At 36.9% G+C, this 12,865-nt stretch overlaps 1 protein-coding gene across 7 annotated transcripts in view; it reads left to right on the top strand.

The window, feature by feature from the left end:
- The window catches only part of LOC144960508 (pyruvate kinase PKM-like), a 55,252-nt gene extending 43,041 nt beyond the window's left edge, over positions 1–12,211 (top strand). For 2 of the 7 annotated variants that reach the window (XM_078893686.1, XM_078893681.1), the window contains 3 exons: positions 1,924–1,962; positions 9,008–9,105; positions 10,693–11,914. In XM_078893686.1, coding sequence (XP_078749812.1) covers positions 1,924–1,962; positions 9,008–9,105; positions 10,693–10,836 — 281 coding nt within the window. In that variant the 3' untranslated portion in view covers positions 10,837–11,914. Of the gene's footprint in view, positions 1–1,923; positions 1,963–9,007; positions 9,106–10,692 lie in introns of all 7 variants that reach the window. The other 5 variants (XM_078893684.1, XM_078893682.1, XM_078893687.1 and 2 more) reach the window with 3 other exon arrangements.
- Positions 12,212–12,865: the final 654 nt, after the last annotated feature.

Genomic DNA, 12,865 nt, shown 5'->3' with positions numbered 1-12,865 from the left:
CTTTCATTTGGACAGTAATAAGGACACGAGTGTGCCGTCACATACATTTTTAAATCTCGTATATTACGTGACCCATCATCTCATAATGGGATTATGTCGGGATGAACAAGGTGCTGAAATTTCAATTTTTGATTGACCTGAAACATGAAACTTGAAGTCAGGTTCTCTTCATAATTAAAAAAAAAAAATTATGCCCCTATGCCCCTCTGCCTCGACATCATAATATCCCGTCGCAGAGGCATTCCACGAAGGAATATAGATAATTCATCAAACAAGATGTCTGATGTCAACAGGACTCACCCGTGTTGTCCAAAGTGAGCAAATTTGGGAGCTAATAATCTTGCCCAAGGATAAAAACAAAAGATGAGGGTCATTTAAATTAATTGATATTTGAGTTTTCTGGCCAAATTTTTAAATACATGTTTTTCCTGAGTATGGCTGTTGACTGGTTAAATAAAATGGCATCCCAGTCATTTTGTCAACACTTTTTTTTTTTACATAATTCACGATGTGAGATCGTCCCACTTGTGCTTATAACTGATCAGTTCACTTTGATGTGAGATCGTCCCACTTGTGCTTATAACTGATCAGTTCACTTTGATGTGAGATCGTCCCACTTGTGCTTATAACTGATCAGTTCACTTTGATGTGAGATCGTCCCACTTGTGCTTATAACTGATCATTTCACTTTGATGTGAGATCTTCCCACTTGTGCTTATAACTGATCAGTTCACTTTGATGTGAGATCGTCCCACTTGTGCTTATAACTGATCAGTTCACTTTGATGTGAGATCGTCCCACTTGTGCTTATAACTGATCATTTCACTTTGATGTGAGATCGTCCCACTTGTGCTTATAACTGATCATTTCACTTTGATGTGAGATCGTCCCACTTGTGCTTATAACTGATCAGTTCACTTTGATGTGATATCGTCCCACTTGTGCTTATAACTGATCAGTTCACTTTGATGTGAGATCGTCCCACTTGTGCTTATAACTGATCAGTTCACTTTGATGTGAGATCGTCCCACTTGTGCTTATAACTGATCAGTTCACTTTGATGTGAGATCGTCCCACTTGTGCTTATAACTGATCAGTTCACTTTGATGTGAGATCGTCCCACTTGTGCTTATAACTGATCAGTTCACTTTGATGTGAGATCGTCCCACTTGTGCTTATAACTGATCAGTTCACTTTGATGTGAGATCGTCCCACTTGTGCTTATAACTGATCAGTTCACTTTGATGTGAGATCGTCCCACTTGTGCTTATAACTGATCAGTTCACTGTGATGTAGATGCTTCCCACTTTGCTTATAATGAGTTCACTTGATGTGAGATCGTCCCACTTGTGCTTATAACTGATCATTTCACTGTGACACTGTCGTAGATGCTAATTAACCCTTTACAGGAAATGGTCCAAGTTTGATCTAACCTGATGTTATTACACTTTCACTTCACCAAGAAGGTCAAAACATTTATAAGTAAATCGGACTCCATACCATTTTCACTAAAAGAGCAGTTACCGTTGTGCAACTCTGGCGCTCAAAGAAACCTTAGTTGAATGTGTGTTACAGCCTCTCTTTGTTAAAGCGACACGGTCTGCAAAAATTGATTTGTTTGCCTCTGATGGGTTAATTGGTTTAAACTGGTTTCTCACTCTTAATAAAGAATTGAACATATGTTGAACGGTCGAGGTCGACAATATTGTGTGTTTTTTTTTCTTTATTTCTTTCTGCATGTCTGACACCTTTCATACACTGTTATTCTTATCTTACGCTGGTGCTGCTCTTAATTCTTAATTACTCTTAACTCATGTGTTACCCCCCCCCCCCCCCCCCCATTAGAAATCATACATATACACACACACATACAAATACACACACACTCAATACCCAATTGTTATCACTGATATTGACATGCAGATCATGGATTGAATGATAACGAGCACGACGAGGATGATTGTAAGAAATTTATGCACCTTATTCTTCTCTATCATCATCATGATTACATCTTATGTGATTTTTCACATATTTTTTTTTAAATATCAGTATGCAGTGCAAGGAGAAAGTAGTTAGGAAAGAAAAAATCTCCCTCCAAAATCATTCCTACTTAGCAAAGTTTTAGATATCATTATTTCTCCTGTGATATTTTTTCAATTTTTTTCTTTTAATATCACTGCAGTGTAAGGAGAAAGTAGTTGGGGGGGGGGGGGGATCTCCTCCAAAATCATTCCTACTGAGCAAAGGTTTAAATATGAGACTGTCGCTATCCTTATTTTGAAAATGTTTGGGGAAGAAGTGCGGCTACGTGATCTTGTGGTATGACACTCACTTTCTGATCGGAATGTCCTGGATTCGAGCCTCTCTCTGTGCATAGTTGAGTCCTTGGAAACAGCTCTTCACTGACACAGGTGTAAAATGAGTACTTGGCCATTAACAGCGTTGTCTCTGTCCAAAAAAAATTTTTATAATATCGCCTAACAGGCATCATGTCCCGTCCTAAATGTTAAGTGTTGCTGTTGGCCAGGGACCCCTTGTAAAGCACTTTTATCACGTTTCGTGGATATTGCGCTATATAGAAGCTTAATTTTTTAATAATTTTTTTTAAGTGGACCTTTGAAATAATAATCAAAACAAGAATAGAGATTGTATGGGTTGGATCAAGATAGAGGTTAATAATGACAAAATAGAAGTTATGCATTTAGGGATCAGGAGGTTTTAGGAGGGAAAAAATCTATTTTAAATCCCTTTATTCATCCCATAGGTGAAAGCGGTCTCTTGGGTCTATTCCATAGGGGAAATCTGTCTCTTGGGTCTATTCCATAGGGGAAATGTCTCTTGGGTCTATTCCATAGGGGAAATCTGTCTCTTGGGTCTATTCCATAGGGGAAATCTGTCTCTTGGGTCTATTCCAAGGCAAGACTGGAATAACTCAGGTATCAACCACCCGGTCTTGAAAGGCAAAGACAATCATGTAATCCAATCCTACTTTCTACAAAAGTACTATAAATTGAATCAATGGTATCATTTCTTTCATCAGAACATTCAATTGGCCCTAGGGGAGGTATTTTAATTGAGATTTTTGAATGTCGCTTTGTCTTAGCTTGTCATTCTCATGCTGCCTTGATCAGATGTCAACCATTTTTGTGATGGAAATGTGAATATAACCTCAGTGCTGAAAGAGTTAAGTTAAAAACTTTTGAGATGTAGCGAGTCCCGATAGCTCAGTTGATAGAGCACTCGCTTCACAAACAATCAAAGGGACTTGAGATCGATCTTGGGCAGTCGAGATTTTTTTTTTTTTTTCTGATCCCCCTGTCCACCCAGCAGTTAGTGATTGGGTAGCTGGGTCTTTTAGATCTGGCAGAAAGTAGTTTGCGGTGGACCAGCTTCCTATCCAAAGGGTAGCAAGCAATTGTCCATGTCATGCTATAGAAACTGGGATAAACTCTGGCTCCATGTGGGCTGGTAGCTCTTTAGGACTCCTTTTTTTTTTGAGATGTAGAATAAGAAAGACAAAGTTGGTTTGTTTGTTTTTTACCCAAAAGAATGACTTTAAAAGGAATGATTTTGAAGGGGTAGACTTTTCGCTTTATTTTTCATGTATTTGATAACTGAAGAAATGTGTTGTATCAGAAATTCATATTTATAATTCTAAGATTGATTCATCGACTTGCACTGTGTGACTGTCTGCCATTGTAATCGGTTTGTACTGAATGCCAAGAGCAAAAGATAATCGTTCCTTACATTGCCAGGATTCCCTGGAAGTCCATTTTTGTCATACAGAAATGTTTGGGGGGAACTCTGTTCTGGACATGGGTTGGGGGAGACGGTAGTTTTTTGTTTTTTTTGTTGGGCATTTTGATTTGTTTTTTTTTTGTTTTTGCTTTTATTTTTTTCTTGTCTTATTCTTTTTTTTCGGGGGGAGGGGGGGGGGATTCTTTTGTTTTGTCTTTTTTATTTTATTTCGTTTTGTTTTGTTTCCTTTTTTTTTTAGGGGGGGGGGGGGGGGGGGGAAGGTGTCTTTGGTTTCAAATTTTTATTCAATTTAAGAAAATACATTTATAGTTTCGATACTTGAATTTCAAAAAGAAAAAAATTATAAATAAGAAGTCTTATATTATAGTTACAGTTTCAACTTTTCATTTACTTTACCATAACAAAAGAAATAACAAATGTAAATGGTGGATGACAAGGAATTTATTTACTTTATGGTTATTTAAAAACGATTCATTATAAGCCTTAGTGATGATTTCCTTATCTTGGCATTCAGTGCAACACCAGCAACAGCAATAACAGAGGGACTGGCTTTTTACAGGTTCACACCCCGGTGGTATCACGAGGCAATCCAATCCTGGACTTTTAGAATTTTAACTCCCTGTTTTATTTTACTAATCATTTTTCCTCTCTTTTTTTTTTAATTCTCTCCTTTTTTCCTATTTTTTTTTAAATTTTAAATGTTTGTTGTTTTTTTTTTCTTTCTTTTTTAAAAAATTACAGTGCTGTACACATTCCTCGTACTAATCTTGTTTACTGAAATTTATAGATTTCTCCATTTTCTTTGTACAAATTTCAAGTATTCCTCATTTTCACAGCCAAGCAAGGACGAGGAACGAGTACTGCACTGTATTATTTTTATTAATTTTTACTTTAGTTCGTTCACCCTATTTTTGTAATTCTAACGCATGTAGGGTTTTCTTTGTTTTATGGTTGATATTGATTTGGTCTAGTGATATGACACTTGCATTCGGATCTAAAGGTCCTGGGTTCGAGTCGCTCTCGGCACATAGTTCAGCCCTTGGAAAAGGCTCTTTACTCACATTCCCTCACCTTACTCAGTTGTGTAAAATGAGTATCTGGCTGTTAACAGCGTTGTTTCTGTCTGGAAAAAATTGCAATCTCACCTAACAGGCATCACGTCCCACATGTTACGTTTTGCTGTTGGCCAGGGACACCTTTCTAAGTGCTTTGAGCACGTTTAGTGGATATTGCACTATATAAAATTTACTTTTATTTATTTATATCTGGGTGGTGTTTTTTAAACTTCCAGGTCTTTTTGCTGTGTCTTCTATCCCCCTTCATCTGTTTTTTCCGGGTTTTCTTTCTATCTTTGTCATGGAATGAGATTACTTGGTTTTGTCTTGGCCCTGGCCAGAGTCTTTGGCTGAAGGGAAAAAGTCAAATGTATAATTATATAGTTTTGAGAAGTTGTTTTTTTCCCTTATAAATCATCTCTCTGTTATTCGCTGTTATATTTTTATTTTGAATATATGATAGTTTGTAAACATTTGAGTGCAAACCCTCTTTGTGGGATCCTGTGCTTTTGTCTGGATGAGACCTTCAGGTGATCACAGACTGAGATGGGTCGGGTCTGCTCTTGGAATCTACATCTAATAAATAGAGATGCCTAAATGAGTCAATAAAATGGAGATAAAGATAAAGGGAGTAAATCTGACTAAAAAATGAACAACACAAAATAAACGACGTTTCAACCCTTGGCCTTTTTCAAGTAAACACAGAATGCATATATATTTATATTAGATTGTCAATATTAGATGTATTCTGTGTTTACTTGAAAAAGGCCAAGGGCTGAAACGTCGTTTGTTTTGTGTTAATTCATGAGTCAAGTCGACATCTGTTCCCTATTTGAATCGTTCCCCTATGTCTTACTTTTATTTTTTTTTGTGTGCGTTCGATTGTAAATCCAGAATATTTGACTATCCCAGTTCCTTCCTTTTTACTGATGCTGTAATGACCTAGATTTAAATGTGTCACAAGTACAGTAAAACTATTAAAAATAAACAAACATTTATTTATTTATTTATTTATTTATTTATTTATTTATTTATTCATTCATTAGATGGATAACTTATTTCAGTTGCTGTATATTGTTTTGTTTTGTTTTTCTTCAAGCCAATCGGGTCTAGTAAACTAATATTGTGTACTGTTATATTTTTATTTGAATATAGGATGATTTGTAAAACTTTTTAGTGCATTCCTTTTAGTGGGATCCTGTACTTGTGACTTTTAGGTAATCTCAAACTAAGATGGTGTACTATGGGTTACAGATTGATTAAAATTGTCAAGATTGATTAATTAATTAAATGCTCTTCCACCACGACTTCATACGATATCATCGCCTAGGCATTCCAGGAAGGAATATAGATAACTCATCAAACAAGATGTCTGAGATCTTGAAATTGGGGAATTTGGGGGTTTCTTTTAGGTATTTTTGCAAAGAGGGAGACATTCAGATGTGTATCTAATTATGAGATGAGAGATGATTTTATTTTTTTCCTCGCAAAATCATCTCTCTCTCTCTCTCTCTCTCTCTCTCTCTCTCTCTCTCTCTCTCTCTCTCTCTCTCTCTCTCTCTCTCTCTCTCCTCTCTCTCTCTCTCTCTCTCTCTCTCTCTCTCTCTCTCTCTCTCTCTCTCTCTCTCTCTCTCTCTCTCTCTCTCTCTCTCTCTCCTCTCTCTCTCTCTCTCTCTCTCTCTCTCTCTCTCTCTCTCTCTCTCTCTCTCTCTCTCTCTCTCTCTCTCTCTCTCTCTCTCTCTCTCTCTCTCTCTCTCTCTCCTCTCTCTCTCTCTCTCTCTCTCTCTCTCTCTCTCTCTCTCTCTCTCTCTCTCTCCCCTCTCTCTCTCTCTTCTCTCTCTCTCTCTCTCTCTCTCTCTACTCTCTCTCTCTCCTCTTCCTCTCTCTCTCTCTCTCTCCTCTCTCTCTCTCTCTCTCTCTCTCTCTCTCTCTCTCTCTCTCTCTCCTCTCTCTCTCTCCTCTCCTCTCTCTCCTCTCTCTCTCTCCTCTCTCTCTCTCTCTCTCTCTCTCTCTCTCTCTCTCTCTCTCTCTCTCTCTTTTTTTTTTTGACTAGGGCTGTAATAACAATGTATGTATCAGAAACGTTAAAAGCCTACAAACTTCTTTAAGCCAAAATGATTTTTTTTTTTTTTTTACATTTTGGTCGTTAATTTGGATAATATAGCAATAACAGTATTTCCTTTTTATTCATTTCAAGTGTTTCTTGCTTAACCCTTAGACGCTTGTTTGTGCATTGCTTCTAGCTGTTGTTTAACAGTTTCATTGCAAATCAAATCAAACCGTAGCGTAGCGATTGTCGCCAAAGGATATGCCAGTGGGTTGGGCTGGATTGTCTTGAGGGGGTTTTTGTCAGAATAGCCTTCTTAGTAGTCCTAAACAGCCACACTTGGCCCGTGGGGGTAGAGTTCAGTAGCCTGGTTTCAGTAAATACATTTCTTAAAAACACAGATAGACAGCTGTGTTTGGTATTTTGTTTTGTTTTTTTTTAAAGCTTTTATATTCATGTAACAAGACAAATTTACAACCTGTTGACAGAGCTTATGGGACAGTGTGGCTCAGCGGTACAGTCTTTGCTTCGTACCCAAAAGGTACCGAGTTCGACTACTCACACTGTGTGGCCTTGAGCAAGTCACCTAGACTTAGCTCACTTTGCGGTGTGACACTGCAACTGACACCTGTGTTATTCCAGTCTTCCCTTGGAATAGATCCTGAAAAAAAATTTCTCCTTAGGGATGAATAAAGGGAATTTATTTATTTATTATTTTATTTTTATAATGCCTAGCTTGGCCTTCCTCAATCTTATATTGTGTCATAATCAAAGATGATTTCTCTACCATTTTCTTCTTTTACTTGCCCTTCAGTATTTTAATTTTACTTGCCTTTGGGGGGGTTTTTTCAGTGATATTCTCATAGATAACTTGTAGTTGACGTATACTTATTTACAGGTCTGATACTAAAAAAAAAAAAGTATTATGGGCTCATTGTTGTAAGAAAATACTCCCAAATTAACCCTCTCTTTACCAACCGTAGGAAAATCGTCACATCCGATACGATTACAACCAACATTTTTCTGAATCAGATATCTTTTGTACAGCACAAAATTAAAAGAAATGTTTTTGTTATAGTTATGAGAACGTAACACATACCTGCCAACCCTTCTTCCGCTTTTGGCGGAATCATTCTTATTTTCACTCTTCCTTTCTGCCAATATCTCTTTAATTCCGATTTTCAAAAATGATGAAAATGAAAGTAACAACAAAAAAAGGGAGGGGGGGGGGTGAAAAGGGGTGAAGATTAAAACAATTTTTTTTTTTTAATTGCCAAAAGGGAGGTAAGCAGGTAAATGAATTGCACTCCTTTCCTCCCCCCCCCCCCCCCCCCCCCCCCCATTCCATTACCTAAAACATGTGATAGTTTTGCCAGTTGTCCCAGAATACTGTCTTTACGTGTTTTGTGGCAATTTTCTTTAGTAATTTTGATAGGCGTAGGGAAATTATCCACTAATAAGAAATTCCTATTTTTTGTCTCAAATTCCTATTTTCTGATGTTCTGATTCCACTTTTGGAATGTGAAGGGTTGGCAGGTCTGATTAACTCTCTCCTTACCGGCCATTTTCAGACTTTACCCCAAAACTTCACAAACACCCATTACAAAAATAGCTATAGCTGGTTTTGATGAACAAATTTGAGTTAAGAGTTTTTAAAATTCAATTTTTTAAGTTGGGTCGGGGTTTGTCGTCTCGGGGAAGATCCAGACAATGTCAGTGAGGAGAGAGTAAAGCCAAGACATTGTCCATTTCATCAATTATTGTTAAATCAAGTCCGTCATGGCATTTGGTTATCAGACCTGATTATAAGGATACCAAAAATAAACGTTTGTCATTCTTTTCTAGTTATTATTGTTGTTGTTGTTATTTTTTTGTTTTTATTATTATTATTATTATTATTATTATTATTATTATTATTATTATTATTATTATTATTATTGTTGTTGTTATTGTTATTATTATTATTGTTAATAATAATAATAATAATAATAATAATAATATTTGATGTTATCCACACTATAGATTACAACTTCAGTTTGATCATCTGTGAAAAAAAACATCAAACAAACAAACAAAAAACCAGAAAAAAAACCTTCCATTCTGTTAAAGCCTTTCTCATCTTCCCCAATCTGGTCTTTCCTCTCAGATCCCAAGATGGACGAATGGACGGCTGACGTTGATCGTCGTATCTGGAAGGCCATTAGCAGTGGGATGGATAGAGGCATGCTGAAGAACGGCGACCCGGTACGTACAATGAATGATTCGTTCATGACTCTGGGTTTATTCAGTCCCTAATGCAGTCCTGCCTACTAGACGAAAAATTCAAAAATTCGTAGAATCATGAGCATCTCTAAGTCGTTAAGACTGATTGAAAATGAAAGTTGATGCCAGAGTACATAATTTAACTCTTTCAGCGCCCTTGGCCACACAGTGCTTCCAGAACAGAATCTGTTCTACTAGCCAATGGTCACACAGTGCGGCCGGTCTGGAAAGGCAAAATAATAATGTAATCCAATCCAACTTTATACAAAAATACTATTAATTGAACCAATGGTATCGTTTCTTTCATCAGAACATTCAATTGGCCCTAGGGGGATATTGTAATTGAGATTTTGTGCCGAATTCGAATGTCGTTTTGTCTTAGTTTGTCATTCTCAAGCTGCCTCAATCAGGTGTCAGCCATTTTGTGACTGAAATGCAAATATAACCTCTGCGCTCAAAGAGTTAAAGTATTTTGATCCTTGTGATGGTAATTTGTTGATTTATAAATATAACTATAGCAACTACTATTTTTATCTCCTAAAAATCTGCGAAATTTTTAGATTTTCAAGTAGGCAGGTCTGCTGATGGGGCACAAGGCTGAAACGGTGTCTTGGGTGGCTATGTGGTCTAGTGGTATGAGACTCGCCTTTGGATTGGAAAGGTCCTTGGTTCAAGTCCCGCTCTGAGTGATGCATAGTTGAGTCCTTGGAAAATACCTCTTTACTCTCACATTCTCTCACCGTACTCTGGGTGTAAAATGAGTACCCGGCTGGTAACAGCGTTGTCTCTGTCGGAAAATAATCACCTTGCAGGCATCATGTCTCGTCCTGCTTGTTATTTATGTGTTGCTGGTGGCTAGGGACCCCTTGTAATGTTAGTAACATTATTGTACAATGATTGCTGCTGATAGTGTCTTTTTGTTTATACCTCACTAAATAAAGTTTGCTCGACAAAAATCGTTTGGCTATTGAGCTTTTTGTCTCATTTTGGTGTCACCGGTCACAGCAACCTATAGGCATTGTTGACCATATTGTGCTGCATTAGACCTTCATGTTATCTAAAGGGCCTTTCTTTTATTCATGAAGTACAGGGTTTTTGCTACACATTTAGTATTAAAATGAATAGACTATTATGTCGCTTTCATTTTGAGAAAATAAATTGGCACCTTTTGACCTCGGCTCATAAATATATATATTTATATATATATGTGCAGCTATGTGGTCTAGTGGTCTGACACTCGCTTTTGGATCGGAAGGTCCTGGGTTCGAGCCTCGCTCGGCGCATAGTTGAGTCCTTGTAAAAGACTCTTTACTCAAATTCTCTCACCGTACTCGGGTGTAAAATGAGTACCTGGCCGTTAACAGCACTGTCTTTGTCCGAAAAATTGTGATATCACCTGACAGGCGTCATGCCTTGTCCTAGTTGTTAAATGTTGCTGTTGACCAGGAACCTCTTGTAAAGCGCTTTGAGCACATTTAGTGTATATTGCTCTATATAAAAGTTCTATTTTTTTTTTTTTTTTTTGATACATATATATATATTTAAAATAATTTTTTTCCCCTCATTCAGGTAGTCATCTTGACAGGCTGGAAGCCAGGATCTGGCGCCACCAACACGATGCGTATCATTGCCGTCCAAGACACCCACAAAGATACCCTTCCACCAATCACGGGCATGACTTCTATCCCAGCATTCCCACAGGAAAAACACTAAATATTCCATTGTCACACATAGATTATAATATGTGATCCACTGCGTCAAAGCATTGTCATGTCAGGATTGATGTACATATATTTGCAGGTCTGATAACCAAATGCAATTATGGGCCTGCATGGAAATTCAAACAAATTTGTTCTATTTTTAATGAGGGTGAACTCGAGAGAGTAACATCATTGTAATAGAAAGTATTTGGTTTTGGTTTAAGGCCTATTTCCATTACAACAATGGGTCCATAACAATTTGGGTTATCAGACCTGCATCTAAGTTCTCATCGGATGGGATGAATATGGGATGTGCTGTAAAGTGATTTTTTTTAAGTTGGACTGATCGGATAATTGAGAATTTAGTTACATACAGTCTCTCTAAGGAACTATAGTATCTATTATTGTTAATAACACTGGGAAGTGGGGGGGGGGGGGGGGAGTCCTGATTGCTCAGGTGGTAGAGAAATGGCTACCCACACGACAAAGGGACTGAGATTGATCCCGGGTAGAGTTGAGATTTTTTATTTGACCTTTTGACCTCACTGTCTACCCAGCAGTGATTCGGCAGTTCCAACTGTTAGATCTGGTGGAAAGTACTTTGTGATAGACTAATATCCTACCCAAAGGATAGCAAGCAATTGCTATTTTACATTTCACGATGCAATTCTATCTCCACGGAAGTACTGGCTGTGAAGGACTTCTTCTTAATAAACCACACCTACCGAGACCAGTTTTTCATTTTTTTTTACTGTAAATTCAATTCAATTCACAGCTTCCAAATCACCCCCCCCCCCTGACATAATTCTGTTTTGATACGGTGGTTCAACGAATGTCCCAAAACGTCAAACCTTGAAAGTTTTGGTGACTAAATCAATTTAAATTGCTGACAATTGTGAGATAGATGTGGTTGGAGATGTGAGGATTGTCACTGAATTCACAACATCCAAGCTTTGAGATCTGATCTGAAACACAATTATGTGTAAAGGAAAGAAGAAAAAAATAAAAAATTAATGCATTTAGAATTTACACAGAAATTTGGAACTAAATTTTATTGTTTACGAAAATTTTAATTGGATTAATGAATAAAATTAGGAGAGAAATTAGAAAGATTTTAGATTAATTTAATCAAGGTTAACACCTGTAAGCTGGAAAACTACAAAACTACGTATTCACAAATTTGGCCAGAAAACTCGTCCTTCAAATACCGATCGATTGAAATGACCCTCATCTTGGGGTAAAAAAAAAAACACTCTCAAACATGGGACCTTTCGAGGTCTTCCTTAAAGTCCCAGGTTTGAGAGTTTGTTGCTAAGATGACGCATTTTCTCAATAGGCAAATGAAATAAATAACTAGATCTTTTATAAATTTGTTTTTTGGGGGTTTTTTTTTTAATTAATTTATGGTATACAAATATAAAAACTAGAATAATATTAGAGAACACACCAAAAAAAAAACCGTAAAAACAAAAACAAAATGAAATAATAATAGAATTTGAAAGTTATCATAAATAATCATTTTACGACAATTGATAAATGTTACAAGAATTGCATTTTCTTATTGGTTTTTGTTTTAAAGATATAAAAGAAATGACTTAGTCATAGTCATAGTATTTTCTTCACCGTAGGTAGATGTCCTTTTTTTCGTCATATTCATTCTTTAACCCTTTGCATGCGAGGTTCAATTTTATTCCAATCTAATATCCAACTTCACTGTGTTCATCATGAACTCGGTTTGCTCCGATGTTATAATCTCACTCATGTAAATGGTGCTGCTCGAAGAAATAAATAACAAATGAAATTGAATGTAAACTTTGTACGAAAATCTACGAAAACGGATCAAATGGACATTTCCGGTTTCCCCTTTATCAACAAAACAGGATGAATGAAACACGACAGACGAATGGGATAGTGGCATTGTTAAGATGAATAAACAAAAACCTTTTGTGGGTCGTGTTTCTCATCTTATCTTACTTCAATTCTGCCGTACAGCGACAAAACCCCGTATGATTGCAAAACCCGTTTTTACAGGAGAGCCGAAA

Source organism: Berghia stephanieae, chromosome 15 (genome assembly GCF_034508935.2).
Source record: "Berghia stephanieae isolate SIO BIC M18660-M18661 chromosome 15, UCSD_Bste_1.3, whole genome shotgun sequence".
In the NCBI taxonomy this organism is placed as follows: domain Eukaryota; kingdom Metazoa; phylum Mollusca; class Gastropoda; order Nudibranchia; family Aeolidiidae; genus Berghia; species Berghia stephanieae.
Note: the sequence above shows the minus strand (reverse complement) of the source record. Positions and strands in the feature narration are given on the sequence as shown.